Raw genomic sequence first — 27,391 nt, forward strand, 5'->3', positions numbered from 1 at the left:
GGGATAGACTGAATCACTCTCATCTTAAACTGATTTTTCCATGTCCCATTCTAGGCCCATCTATAACTAAAATGAAGACACATTTTTATTCATCTCCTCACTTTTCAATGAAAATAATAAAAATGTAAGAAATTAAGTTGAATTTTTTTTCTTTTCTTTTTTTTTTTAAAAATTTTTATTTTTACTTTATTTTACTTTACAATACTGTATTAGTTTTGCCATACATTGACATGAATCCACCACGGGTGTACATGCGATCCCAAACATGAACCCCCCTCTCACCTCCCTCCCCACAACATCCCTCTGGGTCATCCCCGTGCACCAGTCCCAAGCATCCTGTATCCTGCATCAGACATAGACTGGCGATTCGATTCTTACATGATAGTATACATGTTTCAACGCCATTCTCCCAAATCATCCCACCCTCTCCCTCTCCCTCAGAGTCCAAAAGTCCGCTATACACATCTGTGTCTTTTTTGCTGTCTTGCATACAGGGTCATCATTGCCATCTTTCTAAATTCCATATATATGTGTTAGTATACTGTGTTGGTGTTTTTCTTTCTGGCTTACTTCACTCTGTATAATCGGCTCCAGTTTCATCCATCTCATCAGAACTGATTCAAATGTATTCTTTTTAAAGGCTGAGTAATACTCCATTGTGTTTATACTATGTTTTTCATCTTACTATAGACCAGAGAGTCTTTATTACATATTTTTCAGTCTTTCAATTCTATTTTTATTATAAAACATCTTTAAAAATTATTTGACTCCATTTCATTTGGGGAACAATCTCAGGACTCTCCAGTAATTAACTTAATACTTGGATGTTCTCACACAAATTAGACTCAGTGTTATGGACCAAAGAAGGAAAGACAGTTCTCTTTTATAAGAGAAATCCAGACATCATGGGCTATGAACCTGTTGCTAAATTTCTGTTCATTTTTCTTCATTAGCACAACTGTGCACCAAGTTATTTTTACCTCTTTTTAAAAGAAAGAAGGCTGTTGCAGGATGTATGTTAAGGCCTAGGTGAAGAAAACACCCATTTAGTAGCAGGCCTTGTTCAAGAATAAGAAAAATTAAGGCAACTATTTTTAAATAATGAAGATGATAAAGAAATAACTCATAGTATTATAAAAAGATTTCTCTGCTCTTGGAATAAGTTCTGACTGATGGAGAGAGAGAGTCCTGGTTGGCAGCAAGCTCAAAGAGACCACCACCCTCAATGAATTTGAATGTTCTATAATCCCAGGAGAGGCTATCACTCAGTAAAGTGGCTTTAGGAAACTTTAAAAGGAAGTAATCAGACTTACCTTAAGGGGTTTTATGATAATTAAGATGTGGCAATCACCCAAATAGAGGCTCAAAGACGAGAGTGATGTCTATTGACCTGCACCATCTGACCCCTGGTCCTCTTTTTTATTTCTTCTCCCATCATCCCCTTGTTCACCATACCCTTGTTCAGTAGCCATATGTCATCCTGCCTCAGGGTCTTTGCACATGCTGTGGCCTCTGCCAGGTAGTTCGTCTGCTACATAACCCCATGGCATTCTCCTTCATGTCAATTTCAACCAGTCTTGTGCAAACATCACTGCCTCAGAGGCCTATTGAAAAGAGTACTCTTGCCACTATCCCCTACAGCTTTAATTATGCCCTAGCATTTATCACTATCTTACATCACATAATTTTTTAGTGTGCTTCTTTGAACATCTCTAGTGTGTAAGCTCCATCAGGGTCAGGATTTTGTATTACTCATTGCTATATCTCTAGGCTTAGAACAGTGCTTGATGTGTTATTGGTACTCAGCATGTATTTCTTGAATGAATGAATGGACTTCCTATCAGGTCTTGGTTAGGATTTTTAACCAGTCTCCACTACAAGTCTGTTCTCATTTCACTACTTTTGAAAACTTTAAACTGCTGAATTATTTAAATTCTGTCCCACAAGTTTGAACTGTGCTCAGCTCTGACATCAGTGTACACGACTCTCTAGCACTTGCAACAGCTAGACACATAAACCCTCTCCTAACCCATCCTAACCAGAGGGATCTTTAGGAGTTTCATTTCTAGCATTCCATTCTTGCTTGGAAGCCACACATAGAACATTAAATGTGATGATGCATTTGTTGTGCTCAGATAGTGATAGGCACCAAATGAGTTCTTAATAAATATTATTTTTTCTAATATTGTTAGGGAAGCACCCTGATTGAAACCGCCCACCCTGGCCAGGCACCATAGTAACCATTTGCATGAGTTGTTTTATACAGGAGGTTCTGGTAAGGAACATGGAACTAATAAACCTCTACCAACTGGAAGAGTTCGGGAAAGGTCAAAAGGAGACACCACATGTCCGACCACCTCCCAGAATCCTCCTCTCTGGCATCCATCTTGGCTGAACAAGGCATGCACCACCAGGAAGATTTGTGAGTCAGAATGATTGGCTAAAGAAAACACAGAAACTAATCCCATCACCATAAAACCTGAGACTGCAAGCCATGTGACAGAGAAGTTCTCCTGGGTTCCCTTACTCTCCTGCTCTCTGGTCAGGCGCCCTTTCCCAATAAAATCTCTTGCTTTGTCAGCACGTGTGTCTCCTCAGACAATTCATTTCTGAGTGTTAGACAAGAGCCCAGTTTCGGGCCCTGGAAGGGGTCCCCCTCCCTGCAACCATATGATTATGAGTATGTATCCAAAAGAATTTCTAAACATTCAGAACAGCCCAAATATACAGAGACAGAGAGGTGTGGGGGAAAGAAGGCACAATTTTCTCCTCCACAGCTCCAGAACCATCCTGAATGGCTCCCACGGGAAAAGGGAATGCTGTCAGGCACAGGCTCTTCCTCAGAATTCAGTTTCACATTTACACAGTTCTTGCAGGTCGTAAAAGATAGCTCAGAGGCTAAGCAGAAATAAAAAAGACAATGTCGAGAGTGTGAAGCATGGTGTTCCTTTACATCCTTAACCCTTTCTGATTCGCCTGCAGGGTCGGGGGGAGAGGGGGCGGAATGGGCTTTGGTGGCAAGAAGGGAGAGGGTCCTGCTCACTTTGAACTGATGGGCTCTTCTGTTTTGAGCCCCGTGTCTCTGCTGGCTTTCTCTCATGAACGATAGGAAACCAGCCTAAAGAGACCCAATTACCACACAGCATCTCTTGCTTTGGAAGGCTTCTCTTTACATACAATTATCTTAGAAATCGACAGGAAGTGGATTTGTAGTTTTATAGGTTGGTATACAGCTTAAAAATTCTTGTAATCCTGCCCATGAAGTTTGTGTCCAAACAGTGCAGTCCCTCCTGACAAATCTGTGATCACAGAAACTAGTGACTCCAGCATTTATTATACAACATGACAGGCAACATTCTAAGTGCTTCAGGTATGTTTCCTCATAACCTGCAATCACTCCCATCAGGAAGGCACACTGACTCTTCCCATTTCATGGAGGAGGACACTGAGGCCCAGAGAGTTTAGTAGGTAACTTGCCTTGCTGGAGGTCACTCATGAAGAAGTGACAGCTGGGATGCAAACCCAGGTAGTCTGGCTCAAGAACCTGCCTGCCCAGCATTCCCCTCTCCCGCCTCCGACACTGGAGAATTACAGGGGAGTCAGAGGCAAATGGTTTTTAAGATTGACACCGCTTCTCCCTCTGCCTTTAACTGCGGTGTTCTGATTCACCACAACTCGTGAGGCTTTGCAGCTAGAAATGGGATCACAGCAGCCTAGGAGAAGGCAGAATGAGCTTCCTGCAGCTTCTTCCAAAAGCATCTGTGCAGTTCGTTGTAAGGCGCTTTCCTGGATGAGGACGGGGAGGTCTTGAAGGCCTAAAAAAGTGGGGAAGGAGGGGTTCTGATATCACATGTCACCAAGGTAGCCCTCTGAGGCCAGACTGAGCTGGACACAGCCTCTCTGAGCAGCACAATTGTACCCTTCATCTCTCTGCCTTCAATACTCTATTGGTAGCCCTACTACATAAATGTATTAGTTTCCTGGATGGCTCAGATGGTAAGGAACCTGCCTGCAATACAGGAGACCCAGGTTCAATCCCTGGGTTGGGGAGATCTGCTGGGGAAGGAAATGTCAACCTACTTCATTATTCTTGCCTGGAGCATTTCATGGACAGAAGAGCCTGGCGGGCTACAGTCCATGGGGTCCGAAGAATTGAACATGACTTAGTGACTTAAACCACCACAATACATAAATATTATGTATATTTCATAATTAACACCAACATTCAGGACTTCCCTGGTGGCTCAGATGGTAAAGCGTCTGTCTACAATGCGGGAGACCTGGGTTCGATCCCTGGGTCGGGAAGATCCCCTGGAGAAGGAAATGGCAATCCACTCCAGTACTATTGCCTGGAAAATCCTATGGACAGAGGAGCCTGGTAGGCTACAGTTCATGGGGTCACAAAGACTTGTCAACCAAGTGAAACAGGCTGCAGTCATTTCCTCGTGCATTTTAACACTAATGATCATTTCAGAATCCTCAGCAGATCACCCTACATGTCAGAAGGTAAGGAAATGAGAAAGTGGGGAGGGTGAACTTGTGTACAGGAGAGGAAAATGTTGCTAGGCTCCTTTTCTGGTGAGTTTGCCTACAACTGAAAAACTCTCTGGCCTCTGACCCTAAATGGCTTTATCTTAGCAGAGGTTAATGGGTAAATTCCTCCCCAGAGAAAAATCACTCTAAAAAGCCACATTCCAACTGGCAAGTGTGGAGAGAGCTGTCTTTTTTATAGGTTGGAATGTTTGTAAGTTGGAATAAACACTGCCATGTGGCTCATCTGTTCTTAGGGTCCCATGAAGCAGAATATATATCCTTTCCGGATTTCTGCTAAACAGAAATGAATGGACAGAGTCAGAAAGGGACACATTTTCTCAAGGCAGACATGGCAGTGTGCACCCCCAGCCACACTGGTTTCTTCTAAGGCATCTGCTTTAATATGGCTTCTAGCCTGGAAGACAACACATGCGAAGAAAGTCAACAGAGGCAGAGTTAATCTCAAATTGAGACATGGACTTTTCCCTCCTCATTAAAATAATTGGAAACTAGTTTATAAGAACATTGAGCTAATGTTCTAGCCCTACAGCTACTGTATCTAATAGGAGTTGAGATTCTCTCTCCAAGCAATTGTCTTGGCACATGTGAAATTGATGATGTATCTTTTTGGATGGGTAACTCAATCTTAGAATATTCCAGTGAGTCTTAATAATCCCTGACCAGGGAAATGGCATGCACTGACTTTTAATCCAGTTATATTCTAATTTCCTCTCAGCATGTGGAGGCAGGTCAACACATTTTCATTAGTAACAATGAAGATCAACCAATAAGTCAAAGACTAACATTTGTCTTAGGTTTGAAAATAAATCATATTTAAAAAAACATGAGAGACAGAAAATATGTGGTATCAGATTCAACATTTTAGACAGGGCACAAATTAAACTGTAAGACTATAAGGGACCGGGTAATCAATTACCAAGTACTCTACTCTAAGAAAATTAAGATGATAAAAAAGATTAAAAATGAAAACTGCAGCTGCTTCCATGTCTGTGAGGAATTAGTTAAAATTGAACGAAGGCTCTCTCAAGACTGAAAACAGCAGGTGACAAAACCCTCCCTTTATTATGAATTAAGAAGAAATTGTAGTCCTCTGAAACTCTTTGCAATATCACAGCCCCATTCCTGGCCTTCTGCTTTCTATCAGCAACAGCTTCTTGGGGCCTGGTGTGCTGATATTTTCCACACAGGCTTTATCAGTTTGCCATTTGAAAGACAGCAGCAAGCTCACACAGATAGGCTGTATTTAAAAGTTAATAACAATTTGAAAATTGAAAGACATTTTTACACAGGTGCTGCTTTTTGAGCAGTGGGATTCTCTGGCTAGCCCACAATACCCACTTCATCATTACTCATTGCCTTTATTCTGGTTCCTGAGAACTGACTGTGGCTCAGATCATGAACTCCTTATTGCCAAATTCAGACTTATATTGAAGAAAGTAGGGAAAACCACTAGACCATTCAGATATGACCTAAATCAAATCCCTTATGATTATACAGTGGAAGTGAGAAGTGCCTGATGAACTATGGACTGAGGTTTATGACATTGTACAGGAGACAGGGATCCAGACCATCCCCATAGAAAAGAAATGCAAGAAAGCAAAATGGCTATCTGAGGAGGCCTTACAAATAGCTGTGAACAGAAGAGAAGTGAAAAGCAAAGGAGAAAAGGAGAGATATAAGTATCTGAATGCAGAGTTCCAAAGAACAGCAAGAAGAGATACAAAAGCCTTCCTCAGCGATCAATGCAAAGAAATAGAGGAAAACAACAGAATGGGAAAGACCAGAGATCTCTTCAAGAAAATTAGAGATACCAAGGGAACATTTCATGCAAAGATGGGCTCGATAAAGGACAGAAATGGTATGGACCTAACAGAAGCAGAAGATATTAAGAAGAGGTGGCAACAATACACAGAAGAACTGTACAAAAAAGATCTTCACGACCAAGATAATCACGATGGTGTGCTCACCTACAGCCAGACATCCTGGAATGTGAAGTCAAGTGGGCCTTAGAAAGCATCACTATGAACAAAGCTAGTGGAGGTGATGGAATTCCAGTTGAGCTATTTCAAATCCTGAAAGATGATGCTGTGAAAGTGCTGCACTCAATATGCCAGCAAATTTGGAACACTCAGCAGTGGCCACAGGACTGGAAAAGGTCAGTTTTCATTCCAATCCCAAAGAAAGTCAATGACAAAGAATGCACAAACTACCCCACAATTGCACTCATCTCAGACGCTAGGAAAGTAATGCTCAAAATTCTCCAAGCCAGGCTTCAGCAATATGTGAACCGTGAACTTCCTGATGTTCAAGCTGGTTTTAGAAAAGGCAGAGGAACCAGAGATCAAATTGCCCACATCTGCTGGATCATGGAAAAAGCAAGAGAATTGCAGAAAAACATCTATTTCTGCTTTGTTGACTATGCCAAAGCCTTTGACTGTGTGGATCACAATAAACTGTGGAAAATTCTGAAAGAGATGGGAATACAGACCACCTGACCTGCCTCTTGAGAAACCTATATGCAGGTCAGGAAGCAACAGTTAGAACTAGACATGGAACAACAGACTGGTTCCAAAGAGGAAAAGGAGTACGTCAAGGCTATATATTGTCACCCTACTCATTTAACTTCTATGCAGAGTACATCATGAGAAACGCTGGGCTGGAAGAAGCACAAGCTGGAATCAAGATTGCCGGGAGAAATATCAATCACCTCAGATATGCAGATGACACCACCCTATGGCAGAAAGTGAAGAGGAACTGAAAAGCCTCTTGATGAAAGTGAAAGTGAAGAGTGAAAAAGTTGGCTTAAAGCTCAACATTCAGAAAACGAAGATCATGGCATCTGGTCCCATCACTTCATGGGAAATAGATGGGGAAACAGTGGAAACAGTGTCAGACTTTATTTTTTGGGGCTCCAAAATCACTGCAGATGGTGACTGCAGCCATGAAATTAAAAGACGCTTACTCCTTGGAAGCAAAGTTATGACCAACCTAGATAGCATATTCAAAAGCAGAGACATTACTTTGCCAACAAATGTCCATCTAGTCAAGGCTATGGTTTTCCAGTGGTCATGTATGGATGTGAGAGTTGGACTGTGAAGAAGGCTGAGCATTGAAGAATGGATGCTTTTGAACTGTGGTGTTGGAGAAGACTCTTGAGAGTCCCTTGGACTGCAAGGAGATCCAACCAGTCCATTCCGAAGGAGATCAGCCCTGGTATTTCTTTGGAGGGAATGATGCTGAAGCTGAAACTCCAGTACTTTGGCCACCTCATGTGAAGAGTTGACTCACTGGAAAAGACTCTGCTGCTGGGAGGGATTGGGGGCAGAAGGAGAAGGGGACGACCGAGGATGAGATGGCTGGATGGCATCACTGACTCGATGGACGTGAGTCTGAGTGAACTCTGGGAGTTGGTGATGGTCAAGGAGGCCTGGCGTGCTGCGATTCATGGGGTCGCAAAGAGTCGGACACGACTGAGCAACTGAACTGAACTGAACTGAACTGAGAATAGTGTATAAAAGGAGAAATAGGAAGATGAGACTGCTGCTTGGGTCACGCTGCTTGGGTGCCCAGTCTGGGAGTTTCACTGAGTCTCTGCTTGCTTCTGGCCCAGGGGATGCACAGCAAAGGTTGGTCTAGCACCTTAGATCCTCTGTGTCTGTTAATTCTTGAACTGAGTGAGTTTATGTGGGTGGGGGGAGAGAGGGTTGTAATGGGGGAAGTCAGGTGAAATTTACAAGAAAGGCAGTTTTTTAAACTTTTCAACTAGAAAGCAAAATTTTACACAGAATCCCACCATATTATATAGATGTTGTGTTCTGAATAAGTGGGAACAGGAGTGAAAAAGGGTTCTGAGTCCCGCCCATTAATTTCTTCCTACCTGCTAAAGTGACCCCTGAGAGCTTTCCACGGACCTCTGTGCTACCAGGTACAAAAGCCACTGGGCTTGATGACCACAGGTGTCCCTTACCATAGAAAACCCTAATACACTGTGAAGGGAACTGGATCACTCCCATAGCTATGCCCCAAACTGCCTGCCCTCTTGAAAGATGCCCTCACACCATGCCTGGGTAGCTCTGAGTAGAAATTACAATACGCCACCTTTTCCATATCCCCATCTGTAAGTTAGGGGTGGATGAGAGTATTCACATACTGCACTGGATTGTGAGACTTTATCTAAGAGAAACCAAAGATAAGATGCATTTAATGCACTTCCTGGTCTCTTCTATGATTTTATTATTTTCTTCTAGCTTTTGTTCAAAACATTCTATGTAAGTACATTTCTTTGACACACTCATTTATTACTCCTTGTAAAGAGCTTAACTTAAACTTCTAAAAAGTTCTGAGTACCTGAAGGCACAGAATCACTCATGAGAATACATTTATTCCCTCAGTGAGCATCCAATGAATGCCTACTCTGTGCAAGTCATGCGGGATACAAAGACCCTTAAGGAGTTCAGCGTCCAGGAGTGGAGACAGACAAGTGAGCAGAAAGGCAGTGCTGCCATAGCAGAGATAAATACTAGTGGAGTCTTGACTTGAAGGCCAACCAGGGTGGGATGACTGAGTTCTGAAGAATGCATCGGGTGGAAGCTGGCACTGAAGGTAGAAGTGTCTCCTAGGCAGAGGATACAGCATGTACAACTGCCAGGACCCATGATGGCAGGTAGGAGGGGTGAGGGGGTGATTGCAAGTGGTTCTACAAGCAGCGACCGTAAGTAAGATGGAGAGATGTGATCTGAGAGATGTGCTCTTAGAGATGTGATCTTTAAGCTGATATTAAAGTTCCTTCTATGAAATACTACAAAGGCTGAATTTTATCCTAAAGGTCATGGAAACCTCTGAAGGGTCTTAAAGAGGGTCCTGACCACAAAGTGAAAGATGTCTTAGATGCTCCCTAGTTGAGGCAGCTTGCTTGGGTGAGAAAAATTAGATCCTCTGAAGGGACACAGCTCTGAGCCCAGGTACATGAAGATTGAGAGTAAATTAGATTTCTACTTTCACAATGCCCTTCAGCCAGGTGCCTTCATGAAGTGTACAAACTGCCCAGCCGCAGGGCAGTACCCCAGGCAGAGGACAGGTTAAGAGTGTTCTGCCCGAACAATGGCAGAGGCCATGAAATGAAAACAATGCTATCGGAGGAGAGGTGTTGGAAGAGAGAAATATAAGGACTTGGTCATGAGTTGAGACAGAAGAGGAGCTTCCCTGGTGGCTCACACAGTAAAGAATCTGCCTGAAATGCAGAATACCTGGGTTCGATCCTTGGGTCAGGAAGATCCTGAAGAATCAAAGCTACTCCATTTTGTAAGGTTCCTGGAAAAGAGCCTTTGGAAATCCCCTGACCTCACCCCACCACCTGCGAACCAATCAGAACCCTTGGCCAGCCCGGGAAATTCGAGTCAAGCCCGGGAAAGGAGAACCAATCAGAACTCAACACCTAACCCTTCACCAGAAGGTGACCAATCAGACCCGGAGACTCCCGTTTTTTGAATTTTTCCCGCGATAATACCCTATATAAGCAATGTAACCCAGAGCTCAGGGCTCTTCCCTATAGCTGTTGCGTCGGTATCGGTGGGAGCCCCAGCTCGAGCTTGGTAATAAAAACTCTCTTGCTTTTGCATCGGATATCGGCTCCCTGGTGGTCATTGGGAGATTTCGCGACTTGGGCATAACAATCCCCAGAGAAGGGAAAGGCTACCCACCCCAGTATTCTTGCCTGGAGAAGTCCATGGACAGAGAGCCTGGTGGGCTACAGTCCAAGGGATCGCAGAGTCGGACGCAACTGAGCAGCCACTGACCACCTCACTGAGACAGAAGAAGGGGTCATGGGTGGCTCCCCTGTATTGGGCTTGCCTGGGTGGGCAGAGGTCCTGGTAATCATGGTTAAAAATCCAGAAGGAGTGAGTACCAGCTTTGGGGAAAAGCTGATCAACTCTATTCGGATAAGCTTCCATTGTGGTTTCATGGAGCTTTCAGCTGAAACTATCCAATAGACTGTTGGATATATGGTTTGAAGTACAGGTTAAGACGTATTGCCTAGTACATATGGGAGCTATCAATATGCAGAAAAGGGCTGAAGTTGCGGGAACTAAGATCACGCAAGCTATGGGTAGATTAGAAAAGGTAAGGATTTATTAAAGATTTCACTTTAATCACTTATCTTTTATTTACAGCCTCTGCAATGCATTGTAGATGAAACAATGACCAACTACACTTGCTTCTTTGTTGTCTTCTTTTCTTTTTAATTAAAAAACATTTTTTTATGTCCAGAGTTGTGGTACTTGCTGTTTGAAAACCTGATCTTAAGCTTTCATAGAGGAAAAAAATAATTGATTTTTCCCATCAAAGCCTGTTTACACTTTAGCTATGTGGGGCAGGGAACCAAATGTTCAAACAGTTTCTAGAAATGTGCCTTTGTCTTTTTGGATCTAATCTGTGATTGTTTTGAAGTGAATGTGATGGCTTTGGCATTAGGCATTTTAGGAGCTGCTGTGTGTTTCTGGCTAAATCTGAGTTGCTACTACAAAAAAAGGAAACTGAAGCAGCTAATTAGATAAAAGAAGCTAAGCACAGCCATGAATTACAGAATTTCCAGGCAAAATGGTGTTTCAATTCCAACACACTTTTCTATCATCACCAATTAGAACAAATGCAAGAAGGCAGCTGAGCTTGGAAATAGAACATTATCTGGCCTTGAAGCTTGATTGGGATGCAGTCCCTTGTAGCCAGGAGCTAATACAGATGTGTTAGCAGAACCACATTCCAATGGATTCTTAAGCAAGGTGTCTGCAATTGTTAATATCCAAGGATAGTAAAGGCCCTGTTTGACAATACAGGTGTAATAATAAGAAAATAAACCTTAAACTAACTTTCATTTTTTTATTAATTCAATCTATAAATATTTACTGAATGCATTTTATGTGGCAGGTATTAAGCACCAATGCCCTCTCACTAAATCTTTCATATGTTGGCTGCTGGATTTGTCTTCATGAATTTCTATGTCATGATTTTCTGTGTCTCGGTAGAAATGCCTGCTGTACATATTCTAAGGGTGCACCTTTGCTTGTCTGATGGTGTTTCCTGTTACTTGTCTATACTCTCAAGTAATACGATGTTCTCAGTCACTCAGTGATGTCCAACTCTTTGCGATTCCATGGACTATAGCTCACCAGGCTCCTCTGTTCATGGGATTCTCCAGTTAAGAATACTGAAGTGGGTTGCCATTCCTTTCTCCAAGGGATCTATCCCACTCAGGCACTGAACCCCGGTCTCCTACATTGGAGGCGGATTCTTTACTGTCAAGTCATTAGGAAAGCCCAAGTAATATGATAGCTTCTTTCCAAGAGTATTGGCTTTCTAGGCATTTTCCTGATACCAAGGAAAGGTATCACTGATTGATATGTAATAAGCACATCTTATTTTCCATTTAAAAGGAAAATAAGCCGAGTGCTCATGTCTGGATAACTGGTGGGAAACAGCTTTTTATCTTTTGTATGTCTGGGGAACTAACTACTGCTAACTAACTACAGTGAAGGCAAGTGTAATACCAGCTATGTTGGTTGCGACCACTTCCTTTTGACATGGTACTTATGTTCTCAAACACTTCTTTGGAAGAGATAGGAATCTCAGAATCACTCCCAGTGGGAAAGAAATGACCCAGTCATGGAGGGAGGTAGCATCTGTCTTTGCCAGCTGACATGTAGGGAATTTGTTGGGAAAAAAATACAATATACCACATATTCATAGATTAGTAGGGACTTTGTGTCCATTAGAAAACAATTGTTTGGAAACACCTACTCTTTTAGCATGGATGACATCCTTTAGGTTAACTACATGATCCAAGAGCTGAGAAAAGGAAGGAGAGCTTCAAGCCCAAGTGTGAGGTGGCATTGCCAAATGTACATTTATCAGGAATAAATATAAAGCAACTCACACAAGGTATCTTGGTTAAGGGGAAATGATTTAATTGTGAAAGATGAGCTTTCCCATTGTTCGGGAAAGCATTCATTGCATACATGACCTAATAGCCAGCATAATTCTTTGGGTCTAGGTAAACCAGTAGATCCCCTCTTTGTATTTATGCTATGCAGATTTTACCCCAGAGATGTGCACATAATTTTGCTAGGTTTTCAAATTCTGTATTCTGCTCTATGAAGAGATAAAACCGTGAAGGGAGATATCTTTAGCTACCCAAGTGTCTCTCCTTCGCTGGAACCCATTTGCCATTCTGGAACGTGTGGGAAAGTTTGCACGTGAGTAGGTCTAGGGCAGATGGAAGCCGAAGGAAGCAACTTCAAGAGAGACACAGGTAAGAAAGGAAGGTTTTGACTGTATGCAAAGTAGGTGTGTCTGTGGCAAGGCAGAGATGTAGAGTTACATAGAAAGGGAGAAAGAACAGGGCCATTTTGGAGAAATAATTCTCTTAAATTTATTCAGTTATTTGTTGAGTTTGTTTATCAGGCATTATCCATCATTGACTTCTATCTTTATAGCTCTCTACCAGGCACTAGTTTTGAACCTGTAGATGCCAAATAATCAAGGCTCAGCTTACTGTAACCCAGGTCACTTGTACGGTTACTCTGTACAGATTCTTCTTGATCTGCAGAAGGGAGCTGTTCTCTAATTTAGGTAATAGGTTGAACTTGTACAATAGTTAACTGGTCTTATTTTACATAGTTTCCTTTGAGATGGATAAAAAAATATTTTTCTTATAGAAAAAAAATTCCCTCCAAGATTGGTCCTCTCTCTTCTTTTCATAGAATTAAAGCGATTTGGCTATTAAGAGAGAAATAACTTGTTTAAACTTGTTTTCTTTTTGACTCCATTAGACAAACCTGGTTCAGTTCAGTTCAGTTCAGCCGCTCAGTCGTGTCCGACTCTTTGTGACCCCATGAACCGCAGCACGCCAGGCCTCCTTGTCCATCACCAACTGCCGGAGTCTACCCATACCCATGTCCATTGAGTTGGTGATACCATCCAACCATCTCATCCTCTGTCGTTCCCTTCTCTTCCTGCCCTCAATCTTTCCCAGCATCAGGGTCTTTTCAAACCTGGATACTTAATTATAAAAGCATGTTTGAACTCTCCTGTATCTTTCCTTGGCCTCGTTCACTGGTCCTGATAAAGAACATAGCTTTATCAGGATGTTCTCCCTTGCTCTTGACCTACTAACACCAGATGCAATTAACTCAGGCATCTTTGCTCTTGCAAAGGCACATGTACAGTATTTTAAACCTGAAATGGATTCCCTTGAAAGAATAACCAATCTCTTTTGAAGGTCTCTTTGGAATTATTTATTACAGAACTGTCTACACATAGAGAAACAGCCTAAGCAACCTGTAGGCCCAGTTCAATCCTCGGGGACTCTAATTTTAAGCAGGAATTTTTGTAATTTCTTGACTGAGTTAAGTGTGTTCATTTCAGCACAGTGAAGAGCTTTACACATGATCATATCTAGTATTAAGAGAAGATGATACTTCTGTGTATGGTGACTCTTTATTCATCCATGTCCCCGCTCAAAAGACACTTACTAAAGAAGTCAAAAGGCCAGACTCTGAGAGTTCAGCATACAAAGATGAGTAAGACACAGCCGCTGCCCTTGCCAGAGAGATAGAAAAGCAGATGAATAATTGCCATCAGTGTGAAGAGCACAGTAATGGGAGTACATGTCAGGCACAATGTGGGCCCCAGGAGAGGGTGATAATCAGAGGGACTTGACTGAGCTTTCCCAAGCAGAATTACTTCCTGTTGTTTCCTGATTTTTATGGTACCCCAGTGATAAATGTGCAATAGCGAAGAATCACTCTTCAAACTGATTTCTCAAGTACTAAAATATAACACTGCGTTCTGGAAAGTAGAACAGCTTGTAATCACTCCTCCAGTCATGTCCCTGGGTGCAACTGAAGAGGAAGAACTGCTCCGTGCAAACATGCATTTTGTACCTTTGCTGAAGAATGGATGTGATCTGCTTGCAGAAATCTTCTCCATTTTGAGAAAACTCCTTCAGGTTCTTGTATACTTTATTATACTGAAACAGAAAAGATGTACGGAAGGGTTAGGAGCACTCCCAAAGACTGAACTCCTGTAAATTCAGAATGCTGCTGTGAGGAGGGCTGTCATCATAAATGATCCTGCAGCTACAGAATGCACACTTTGATGAGTTCTTAAAAATAAAGAGGAAGTCTCTTCTGTCTGGATGTGAAAGACCCTGGAGAACTTTTCAAAAAGAGAGCTGGTCTATCTGTTTCTTCCTAGGCCAAATGCAAACTCTTCATCAGTGGGTGAAGTTGGATTCCTGTCACACCTCTCAGTCCCAGGAAAGCTAAAAGTACATCCTGAAATACATTGCAGATTCATGTATGTCACCCCCACAAATTCCAATATAATATTTCTGGACCTCATGACAAACCCTGAGCCATTAAAGTGAGTCTTTCTTGACTGTGATAGAAAATGTAAGTGAATAATTTGTTAATAAAATTTCTCCTAGTCCCCTCTGTATCTCATTGAACTTCAGTAATGTTATCATAATGAGTTGAACATTTTGGTTGAACTAAACCTTTATATATTTATAAATAAACCTTTATTAGTGTACCTATATATGAATTTAATTGTAGACAAAAATATTCCAATCGAAAGATTTTTGTCATGTGGCTCAAAACCCCACAATGTTCTTCTGAACATTGTATTGCTGAGGATAGACATAGATGACGATTGCCCAGAGGGAGAGGGTGTCAGTTGATTCTGCTGCTTTCCTGACAACAAAGTGGGTGAGAGAGATGATTAAGTCTCAAACACACCATCTCAGTGTTTCCATCTGGGAAATGGGATGGCCCATTTCATTTTTCAAAATGAGATTGCACCCAGGAGGATGCAAATTCTGTGTAGACTGAGTGTTATGCAGTGACTCTTTGCTCAGGTAATGAACCAGCCCCTTCCTGACCTCAGATGTTGTGGGCACGCTGCTGGTCACCCTGCTGAGAAGGAGAAAGAGCAGCAAACTCAGACTTCCTGAGAACCCCCTATGGGGCAACCATGTTTCCATACAGGAATCTTCAGGGCAAGACAACTTCTGAGCTGTCACCTAGCACCTGGAGTAAGGGGCTGGTGGACTGGCAAATAGGACATAGGTCACAGAGAAAGAAAAACCTAGAGAAAGGACAGAAACAGGCTCCTATCTTCAGGGGTGGAGCCAAACAACACCTAGGATGTAGTTACATGCTGCTGCTGCTGCTAAGTCACTTCAGTCGTGTCTAACTCTGTGTGACCACATAGACGGCAGCCCACCAGGCTCCCCTGTCCCTGGGATTCTCCAGGCAGAAGTACTGGAGTGGGGTGCCATTTCCTTCTCCAATGCATGAAAGTGAAAAGTGAAAGTGAAGTCGCTCAGTCGTGTCTGACCCTCAGCGACCCCATGGACTGCAGCCTACCAGGCTCCTCCGTCCATGGGATTTTCCAGGCAGGAGTACTGGAGTGGGGTGCCATTGCACATAGTCTTATAGATACCAAATCCTTTGATCTTTATGCAGCAGTTTAACTTTCCCCTGAATTTAACAAAGAAAGCCACCACAGGATCTGGTAGATGCACAATAGGAGAAAACAGCTTCACTGAAACCACCCAGAACACAAGGACTGGGGTCAGAGTGTAAAGGTCTTTAGAAGGACATTGTTGACTCCTAAAGCAAGGTTTGCAAAATCACGGGTTTACAGCACCTTCAGACACTTGGATAAGGGAGGAGCAGGCTGGGGACAGTGAGCTGGAGGGACAGTGAGCTGGAGGGACAGCTGCCACAACAACTCTGGACCACAAACCAGCTTTCTTGTTCAAAAAAGCTGAAATAAGGATTGGGATCTGAAACATATATATATATATTTATTGCAGCAAACGAGTCACAAAATTTTAAACTATCTTCCAAGCAAGCAAAACACACTTGGGTGTAGCTTTCATTATGAAGAAATGACTCTCTCAAATGAACTTACTTACGAAACAGAAAGAGACCCACAGACTTAGAAAATAAATTTATGGTTGCTTGGGGGAGGGGGTAGTTAGGGAGTTTGGGAAGGTCATTGCTGTATTCAAAATGGATAATCAACAAGGACCTATTGCGCAGCACATGGAACTCTACTCAATGTTATGTGCCAGCCTGGATGGGAGAGGGTTTGGGGTTTTGGATGCATGCATACGTATGGCTGAGTCCCCTTGTTGTTCACCTGAAACTACAACATTAATAGACTATACGTGCTCAGCTGTGTCCAACTCTTTGCAACCATATGGACTGTAGCCCTTCGGGCTCCTCTGTCCATGGGGCTTTCCAGGCAAGAAGACTGGAGTGTATAGCCATTCCCTTCTCCAGGGGTTCTTCCTGACCCAGGGATTGAACCCATATTTCCTGTGTCTCCTGTATTGGCAGGTGGATTCTTTAACACTGAGCCACCTGTGAAGCCGATTGGTTATACCTCAATACAAAATAAAGTTTAAAGTTTGCAAAGGAAAAAAGAAATGCTTCTCCTCTGAGGCATGAGAATTAAACCACAGTGTGGCAACCAAGATTTCTCATTTTTATTTTCATAAACGTACATTGTTATCTGTGAATGACGTGATACTCTCAGGCCTCTTCTTCCCCTTACAAGTACGATGGGAGAGTTTGGTAAGCATTTTCAAATTGCTTAGCTTTTTTGTTTATTTCTTAGTTACCTAAACATTTTCACTAAATTCTCCCTTAAGGCTTTTATTTCCTTTCCATAACACTGAATAACATCAATAAAACACAACTAGGTATCATGAAAAGCAAATAAAGAAATGTTAAGCAGGCACATGCCCTTGGAATAAAGTCATTTCTCAGCCTCTCTCACCCTTAGGTGTAGCCATGCAATTAAATGCTTCCCAAAGAGAGATGGGTGAAAGTTCATGTTGGATTTCAGTGAAAATTCCTTCCTCCTCTTTCCTGAATCTGGGAATTAAAATGACAGCTGTGCCATAAGGTTATCTTGAGGGTGGATGCCACATGCTAAGATTTTAGGTCAGAAAGAGAGAGAGCCTGGATCCTGAGGGCCTCTACCTGAGCCCTAACTCTCTACTTAGGGACATATTTTATGTATGGGAGGACTATAACGATAGGCTTTCTTTTTTAAAGCCACTCTTATTTTGCATGTCTAAAATATATAGCTAAACATCGTTCTAAATTGGAGTTTTATCTTTTTAACATCTACAAGTGATTTATTTATTTTTTGTTTGTTTTATTTTTACAATGTTGTGTTGGTTTCTGCCATACAACAATGTGAACTAGCCATAATTATACATATATCTCCTCCCTCTCTCGCCTCCTCCAATCCCATCCTTCCAGGTCTTCATGGAGCACCAGACTTTTTGTTTTAAATTATGAAACATTATTATGTTTCAGAAATAATAATAATACATACACTAATTATGATATCCCTTTATATTCTTGCTACCTAAGTTATAGAGATAACAGCACTTTTCTTCTCTTTTTTTCAACATTGCAATATTATATTTTCTTTCTTTCTTTCTTGTTTTTGACCAAGCCAAGCTGCTTGTGGGATCTCAGTTCCCTGACCAGAGCTTGAACCCAGGCTACACAATGAAAGCCTGGAATCCTAACTACTAGGCCACCAGAGAACTCTCTGTTTCTGCTCTTTTTAAGCAACATTTTCTTTCCCTTTCATAATTTCTTTGACTATTCTTGTGCAATTATTCTTCCCTATGAACATTTATCTAATTACAATTTTTAAAAATCCCCACTGAGATCTTAATTGGAATTGCATTACATCTATATATCTCAATTTGAGGAAATTAACTTTTTTATGGTATTTAGTCTTCCCATCCAAGGGCACAGTAAGTCTTTTCATTAGTTCAAATCTTATTTCATGTTCAATAAAATTTTATGATTTTTTATAGGTCCTATAGCATTCTTGTTTATTTAGAAATATCTCACAGTATTACACAGTATTAAGCAGTGTCCTTTGAAATAACATCCTGTTTCTCTGTCTAGCTTACACCAAAGCAGAAATAAAGACTCAACAAAAACATCAGGGGGCCATGTGCAGGGGAGAAATATTTGGATGCCTGCTTGCAAAGTGAGCTTTTCTGCTCTTAAACACAATAAGGTCTAATACTTTGGCCATCTGATGCAAAAAGCTGAGTCAAGACCCTAATGCTGGGAAAGATTGAAGGCAAAAAGAGAAGCGAGTGGCAGAAGATGAGATGGTTGGATAGCATCCCTGACTCAATGGACATGAATTTGAGCAAACGCCAGGAGATAGTGGAGAACAGGGATGCCTGGTGTGCTGCAGCCCAGCGGGTCACAAAGAGCTGGACATGGCTTAGTGGCTGAACAATAACAAGGAGGAGACAAAGCAGAGGGCCAGATGGAAGGATTTGGAGCCTTCAGAGCAGAAGCGAGGAGAAGAAACCCCCACCTGGATAACCAGGAGTGGAGGGAAGGGTGTCTGTGATGAGCTGTCTGAGGGCACAGACTCCTGCAGCCCACCATCACCAGAAGAGACGATTTGCAACCAAAGTCCTGGGGAAAGAATCAGGTGCCTCAGACACCATGTGTGAGGATGGGGCTAGTAGGAGAAACCTTGTCTCTAACGGAAGTGGGACAGAACCAGTTGAGAATTTTTCCCTGTCCTGGGGCTACTGCATTTCCCGAACTTATCAAGGCATCAAAACTCTCCAAGACACATTTAAAAAATACAATCTCCAGAGAACAGCACTGAAATATGTACATTACGTCAACATGTACATTATGTAAAATAGATGATCAGTGCAAGTTTGATTCATGAAACAGGGTGCCCAAAAGCCTGTGCTCAGGGACAACCCAGAGAGAGGGTGGGGAGGAAGCAGGGGAGGGGGGTTTAGGATGGGGGGGACACATGTATACCTGTGACTGATTCATGTTGATGTATGGCAAAAACCATCACAATATTGTAAAGTAATTTTTATCCAATTAAAATAAATTAATTAATTTTTTAAAATACTATCTCCAGAAGACTAGTTCTGGAAAGTCAGACAGCCCTGAAAATTTATAAACCAATGATTCAAAACTCAACTGCTTTTAGTGTAGACTGGGTGAGCTATGGAAGTATGGAGACCACCTGTCTTTCTCAAAGGTATTCATAGTTATCTATTTTAAATAAGAGTCTGCTCAAATCAAATCATATCTTATGGCTTCAACTGCCCCTAGGAGTCCCGGTTTTAGATTTTGAAAGATTTCCTGTCATTTAATAGACTAGTACGTCCTTTTTTCACATCATGGTATCTGTAGAAAGTGATATCTGTCCTGGAACAATGTGATAAATGGAGAAAGTCGTTCAAGGCAGAGGCAACTGGCCACTGAGCTCAGCCCCCCAGCTATACCCTACCTGTAACCCCTCCCCCAAACCAGTGTGCAGATACACACAAGTTGGGAAATTCTTCAATACATTACATTGTTGTTAACTCAATGATCAAATAAAAATGGGATGATCTGCTTATTACAGCAATGGGGAGAATCTTTAACTCTACATACAATGTACTGGACACTCCCCAACAAACTGAGATAAACAGACTGAGATAAAGGTGACATAAATAAAAAAGTTGCTAAGAATACCTTCATTATTTCAGCATAACCACTTTTTTAGACTCATTGATTCTGTACTTTTCATCTTGCACTACCTATTCAGCCTTGAAGATGAAAGCTGTGGTGCCAGGAGCCAGCGTGAGGAACTCCGCCCGTGGCAAAGGTCATGAGGAAGGAGGCTTGGCATAGGCAAAGGCAGGATGGAGCCTCAGGAGATCCCCTGTTCCCAAGCATCTACCCCCAATAACCAGAGTCTGCCTGCCTTACTGTGTTATGCTTTTCATCTACTATTCTGACATTAACAGGGGGCTGTCCCCCAACCACCTTTTTCTGTAAAAAGTTAATTTAGAGCTTTTAGATAATTAATCTCCTGGGCATAATATGAGTGTTTCAATCCAAAAACCCCTCTGATGGCTTTCTAGCCTGCCTGCTGGACTCTTACAGCTGCGCATGTGATTGTTTACAGCCTCCTGACCACGAAAGGCACAGGAAGCTTAAAACATCCTAGGAATGTAGAGGTTTCCGAGGAGTCAAAATCATTAGAATAGGACTGATTAAGGGTTTCATTTGTTGAGCCAATACTTGCTGCCAAGTTTTCATCTTTTATTTGTAGACATAGTTGGTATATAGAAAAAATAGGTAGTAGCCCTGGTATTAGCAACATTAGATCTTTGAGTTAAGTACTTTCTTTGTTATAACCCACTGCACCCTTGTTCTACAGAAATGAAACTTTATATATTTAGTATTTTGAGGGTGATGAAGATTAAGGAAAAACACTTCAAGGGAAAAAGAGTTTTCTGGCTGATAGACATTTATCTAGGAAGAGAGCCATAAAAATGTTAACAGGCCTCTTGGCCCGAAGATAATGTAAACCACCTGACACCTTTTTGTATACAGGAAGGTATGCAAAAAGAAAGCCTGGTCTCAATAAGGGTCAGGACTGCTGCCCCTGCATGACTCTGCATATTCCATTATTTTTTATGTACAACTGGGGGTATATAAGCTGCTTTTGAAAATAAAGTTGTGGGTCTGGCACCGATGCTTGGCTCCCCCATGTCGTTCTTTTCTCCCTTTTCTGGCTGAATTCCCATCTGGAAGGTGGAGGCTTGCCATGTATACTTATTTGCCCTGACTTCTAAGACCCACACGAGAGGGAGCCCAAGGCGGGGCACCCTCCACTATTCAAGCGGGCGCTGGTGGCCTACGTAGATGGTGCAAGTTCCTTGTCTTGGAACTTTATTGTTTTCCACGTAAACCAAGTTATTCAGCATCTTTTCTCCACTAATTTTCCTACTACACTATTCTTTCCTAATCTCTCTTTATATTTCTAAATAAATAAGTTTTTCCTCGCCGACTCCGTCCCTGCTTCGAATTCCCTGGATCCACTGGGGCTGGACCCCGGCACTGTGGAAAGCAGACTCACATAAACATCAAAGCAGACCCCAGAGACAGTCTCATCCAGTGTGTGTGTGTGTGTGTGTGTGTGTGTGTGTGTGTGTGTGCGTGTGTAAGGGGGTGGGGTGCATATGTAAGCAGAAAATCTTGGGACCTTCCCTGCTTTGGGAGAATGAAATCCCTTGACCTTGGCTTTGGCTTTCCCTCTCCTCTCCCATCTCTCTTCCCCACCCTGTCTCACCCACCAGAGGGGTCTCTGAAGGGATTCCATGGACCACAGTTTGGAAACTACTAAAGTCCAATCCTCTTCTTTTATAGTTAAGGCCCAAACAGCAAAAGATAGCTTCATTAGTTAGGGACAGAACTGTGATTAGAAATGTTAGGGGAGCAAATCAACCTGAGAATCCATCAGAAATAAATATATTTTATAAACAGGTGGTCAGTATAATCATGTTTCCCTGGTAGCTAAGCTGGTAAAGAATTCACCTGCAATGCGGGAGACCCGAGTTCGATCCCTGAGTGGGGGAGATTCCCCTGAAGGAGGGCATGGCAACCCACTCCAGTATTCTTGCCTGGAGAATCCCATGGACAGAGGACCCTGGCAGCCTACAGTCCACAGGGTCACAAAGAGTCAGACAAGAATGAAGCAACATAGCACGCACACATGCAGATAACCGCACTAAGTGAACTCAGAGTGGCATCACCTTTCAGCATTATGAGCAGTGCAGATGGCTCCTCAACGTCATCAACAGGCACAGAAGGATTTGCTCTGCTCAGAATAACGTGGAAGATCATTTTTTCGTGTTCTTTTCCCACCTAGTGAGCTTTTGAATACCCCACCCCTTACCAAATATTCATTCCAAGAAAGAACCTACTGTTGATCTCACATCTCCCTATGAATTGACTGTATGAACAGGCTGCTTTTCCCTGGGGTCATTAATTACTGGGAAAAAAGATTTTCTCCTGATAAAGAGATTGCAGACTGGTGGAGAAATAAGCAGGATCTTTCTGAGACCCTAAAAATCCCTTTAGGTAGACAGCTGATGTACACAGACATTTCCTATTCTGCCAGTAAGAAAGTGCTTCTGCCCAGTGCTTGTAAGCAAATTCTGTTGGATAAATATTATCTTTACAGAAAAACATAGCAGTCTAGGCAAATGGCACATGAAATGAAAGATGAAAAATGGAAATGAAAATGCTCTATATCCACCTTGGCCTAGCTGTTCTTTCTAACTTTCCATGTTTTGAATGTTTAAAAAGGTAAAATTGAGCTAGTCTAGAAAAATTCACTTTATTCTAAGTGCCAGTATGAAAAGCTTGGGGCTTTTTTTTTGGTGGGGGAGGGGTAATGATGATCCACATAGTGTTAAACAAACCTGATATTCTACTTAAATTTAATTAAATAAGCTTTTGTTCAATGCCTTTCATATGCCAGGCACTGCTACTGATTTCATGTGATGTAATATCCTCTAACCTAGGGGATTTCTTGTACTTATTAGGCATCCGGGTAATATTTGGAATCTCCCTGGCAGGCTGTCATAGATCGTGAGATACAGAACAGTAAAGAGCATAATCTGCTTCATCCTTTCCTCTTACTACTTTACAGACGAGGAAACAGAGGCCCACAAAATGTGAAATGGCACATCATATGTCTCATTGATGGTGTGGGCCAAGGACAGCCACACCAGATTCAAGCTGTCTCCTTATCTCGATAGTGTCCCAGAATCCCGCAAGAGCCGTGGACCATTGCCCTGTCATCCTCTGTATCAGTGCCAGTCATGTGAGTTAACATCCTACGGCCCAGGCTGAACCACTGAGATGGGAAGCTCAAGTTGGCATCTGAACCCACAGGACTGTTTCAGCAGCTGACTGTGTGGCCCTAAGAGGCTGACTATGTGGACCCAAGAAAGCCTGCTTTGACAGTCCCTTCCTGGATAGTGAAGGGGTGAGTAAGAGCAAAACCTCGGCTATAGCATACTACTTGCCCTTGATTTCTTTGGCATTGTTTCTTAGGAAGGTGCTATTTTTTTTTTTTAATGATTCGATTATTTCATTCGAAGATAATTTGATCCAGTCTGTTTCCTTACACATGGATTTGAAAATGATTTCCCTTGGCATATTTTTAGGTTTAGAAGCTAAGCCCACAGGCATTCAAGCATCAAGTCCCAGAGCCAATTCTTTTCTTTTTCAAAAACAGGACTTTAAAAAATCTCCTTCAAATAAGTCCTGACAGTCTCAAGATTAGTTAAAAACTCTACACAGCACTCAAGCAACGTGTGTGCTACCCTAGTGACTGATAATTTGAGCATAGACACTAACCCAGATCTGTGAGGTAGAATGGCCCAGCTATCAGTCTGTTTTGTTCATTGGAGCATGACCTAAAAGAAGAGGTTTATAAATTTTTTTGCAGACTGGTGAAACCTATTTTACTCATAAAAATATTTTCAAACTCATAAAACAAAATAACAGGATTATAAAGAAAACTATATTGATATATGTTTTATAAAACATAATTTAAAATCAGGATATTTTGTATGCTCTTTAATTAACATACTAAATAACAAGTCTTAAAAATTACTCAAATTTTTAAGTCACACTGAGTGTGTATAAATGCTATTTCTAGGTATCTGTAACCAACTCTAACATTATATAAAAATATAAGCGATTTTCATTAGTCACAAGGTCACAGACACTGCTGTTGTATTAAGGTTTGCTACTTATATTCAAAACTGGGGGAAATTCTTAATTACAGTTAGAAACTAACACAAATAAAGAGGTCATGTTTTTTCCCATTGAAGGTCACTCAACCCACTGATTTCCCCCACTGGGGTAGACCAAGTTCAGAACTGTAGCTAAGCTACATGTTCATGAATTCTTTTTAATGTAGGAATATTGGTACAACACAATGCCTTAATCAGCACCTACTCTTCCCCCAAGTTCAAGATATTATAATATTTTATATAACCAACCTCTTACTATTTTTTAAACTTTTTATTTTGCTTTGGGGTATAGCCGATTAACAATGTTGTGATAGTTTCAGATGAACAGCAAAGGGGACTCAGGAAGGCTTTATGAATTAACTGTGCCCTATGCAACCTCAGGGACTCATGAAATGGGATATTTTACAGGTGGTTAAAACTTTGGACTCATTTTGGTTTCTTCATGAAACTCCCTGTTTCACAAAGCATTCTTTTGCAGTCCACTCTGTTGTTTTATTCTGTTCCTAAATTTCAGGCTCATCTTCACACAGCATTGTTCCCCAAGCACAAACCAGGACTGCACCAGGAAATCAACTCTAATGCTTGATGGAGATGAAACAGTTACAAATAAATAAAGATTCCTTGACTTTAGAGGAGTCAGAAACCCTGGCTGAAGGAATATCCTCCCACTCTCTACTCCAGACTATGATTGGTAGCACTGGGCCTAGAGAGACAACCTTCAAGTTGAGAGATAAGGACAAAAGTCCTTGGGGCAATGGTCCAGTGTAGGGAAAAGGACCTGTGCTTGTCAGGGAGGGAGAATTAAGCTGACACAGAGACATGGTGATGGATTGTCTTGGGAGCTGCTCAAAGGAAACAGCTCTCCTAGCTCTGGATCTAGAGTCAGCCTTGGAAAGGAATGTTAGGCTTTTAGTTTTTTTTTAACTTGTCCTGGCTTTCCTCTCCACTATCTCACTCTTCTCTTGTTCTTGACTTTCTTCTTTAGTGATCATCGATGGCAAGTTTTTGCTTCCACTTATTGTATCCCCCCATCAATTCACCCACCCCATGCAAAAACATCACCAAAGTATCAATGGGGAGAAAGGAGAGGAGTTAACATTTTAGTAAGGGAGCAAATGCAAGGAGTGAAAAATAAACAAATAACAAATACGTAAATGATAAAAGACTTCGAAAAGTGACCTGTGCTTACCAAAAAGAGAAAAGATTGCTGGAGGAAATCTAAGGCAAGTGGTTTCACTCTTAAACTCTGAATGCAACCATATTGTTGGAATTTTTTTTACAAATAGTAATACACATATCACTATTTGTAAAAACAATAGTAACATACAATAGTAATACACATATTACTATTATATTTTAAAAAGTGAAAGTAGGCAGAGCCGGTTACTATGTTCTCATTATTACTATTACTAGCCACTATGACTTTATCTCATTTAGCAGGTCTGATTCCTGACTCATTTGGGGGGATGGCAGTTTCAGTTTCATCTTCACTAAGCCTATACATTCCACATCCATTGAATAAACACAAATGAAACCAATAATTCTCTGCTGATTTTTTTTCTTTAGGGTTTTATTACAGCCCCTGTTGATCTGCTTCTCCACCTGTTTTTGTTTTTAAATAAAATACTTGAAGGATAAATGCAGTCCCTTGCTTCTGATGTCACCAGTTTCAGCTTTTTGGCATCATTTCTTGGGACAACACAACAACAATCCTTGATTACTTTATTTCCTCCCTCCACCCTTTGTTTTAACTGCTTCTCATTTCCTAAATTACATCTCTGCTCTTGTGGCTAACGACCTCACAATGTCTCTGCACTTTTGACCAACTTTCTGTTTTTATTAATGCTCTCAGGATAGTAACAAACAAGTCAGTAAACGTGTCCAAGGACCACTGCAGGCTGGACAGTGCAGCCTGTACTTCCTCCTGTGGGACTTGCTGTTCTGGGCTCTAAATGAAAGGGGAAAATACGCAAAAGCCTTGCACCCGACTTAATTCCTAAAGCCCCAAACTGGCTGCAGATATTCTGCATGTTTGTGTGTCCCTGCTGTGTTCTACACTGGCACCACTGGTATGTTTCCCGAACAACCACCATCTGCATGTAAATATAATGTTATACCCAAAGTTTTTCCAAGAATAGGAAAATAAAATATGACAATTACCTGCCCTGTCATTAGCTAGAAAGAGCTCTGTTTTAAATTAAACCAAAGAACAACCACAGACTTTTGTTCCAGTGCCAATATCCAAACATATTTGGCTTCTAAGCGTCTCAAATTTCTTAAGTTCAAATCCATTAGTATATAAATCTACTCCTCAGCTGTCTTTCACACGCAGGCACGCAAACCACACGGAGCTACTCACCGAACAGTCTGTCAGTGGGTCCCTCATGGTGAAATGCTGTTTGCTTCAGTCCTTTTACCTACGCTCCGGCATTCAGGATGCTGCACCCAAAGCTGGGTGTGTCCTGAACTTCCGGGATTCAAAGGGCCTAGAGTACGTCAGTCCTTGTCAAACACTCCAAGAAGGAAGTCCCAGCCCTGGACTTTAATCCCATTTGCTTTCTGAAAAAGCAAAGAATGGCTCCGGGTTAAGAGCGCTGGAGTGAGATGGTGAGAATGATTTCTGTAAATAGTTAGGGGTCAGAATACTGAGTTGTGAACCGCATGGCCTTGAAAGACAGCCCAGAGGTTATAAAGTGTTCCTGGTGATTCAGTCACTCAGGGCTGGTAGTAGAGAGATTCTCTAAGCTTGCTGTATTCACTATGTTTTTTTATTATCTGTTTTCTGATGCTTTGACACACTGGGGCCTTTGGGGTTGACGTGGAAGGATTGCCCCTCCAGGATTAGCTAATTCCTTGAGACAGACAGCAAACAACCAACTTGTAAGCATGGTTTTGATATGGAATACAACCAGTCCGGAGCCAGACCTGCAATCTCCTCCCTTACCTACCTCTCACACATCAAGTCAATATCCCCCTGCCCCAAACCATCCAGGGACAAGGTATCAAACAATTAAGACCATCCCTATATAACCAGGATTTCCCTGGTGGACGGTAAATCGTCAGCCTACAATGTGGGAGACCTGGGTTCGATCCCAGGGTTGGGAAGATCCCCTGGAGAAGGAAATGGCAACCCACTGCAGTATTCTT

General features: G+C 41.9%; 1 protein-coding gene across 2 annotated transcripts in view; it reads right to left on the reverse strand.

The window, feature by feature from the left end:
- The window catches only part of NOSTRIN (nitric oxide synthase trafficking), a 65,952-nt gene extending 39,255 nt beyond the window's left edge, over window positions 1-26,697 (reverse strand). For both annotated transcript variants that reach the window (XM_004004626.6, XM_012134786.5), the window contains exons 1-2: window positions 26,604-26,697; window positions 14,493-14,578 (exon numbers count right to left, since the gene is read on the reverse strand). In XM_004004626.6, the coding sequence (XP_004004675.2) occupies window positions 14,493-14,578; window positions 26,604-26,630 (113 nt within the window). In that variant the 5' untranslated portion in view covers window positions 26,631-26,697. The remainder of the gene's footprint in view (window positions 1-14,492; window positions 14,579-26,603) is intronic.
- Window positions 26,698-27,391: the final 694 nt, after the last annotated feature.

The sequence above is a fragment of the Ovis aries genome, chromosome 2 (assembly GCF_016772045.2).
Source record: "Ovis aries strain OAR_USU_Benz2616 breed Rambouillet chromosome 2, ARS-UI_Ramb_v3.0, whole genome shotgun sequence".
NCBI classification, from domain to species: Eukaryota; Metazoa; Chordata; class Mammalia; order Artiodactyla; family Bovidae; genus Ovis; species Ovis aries.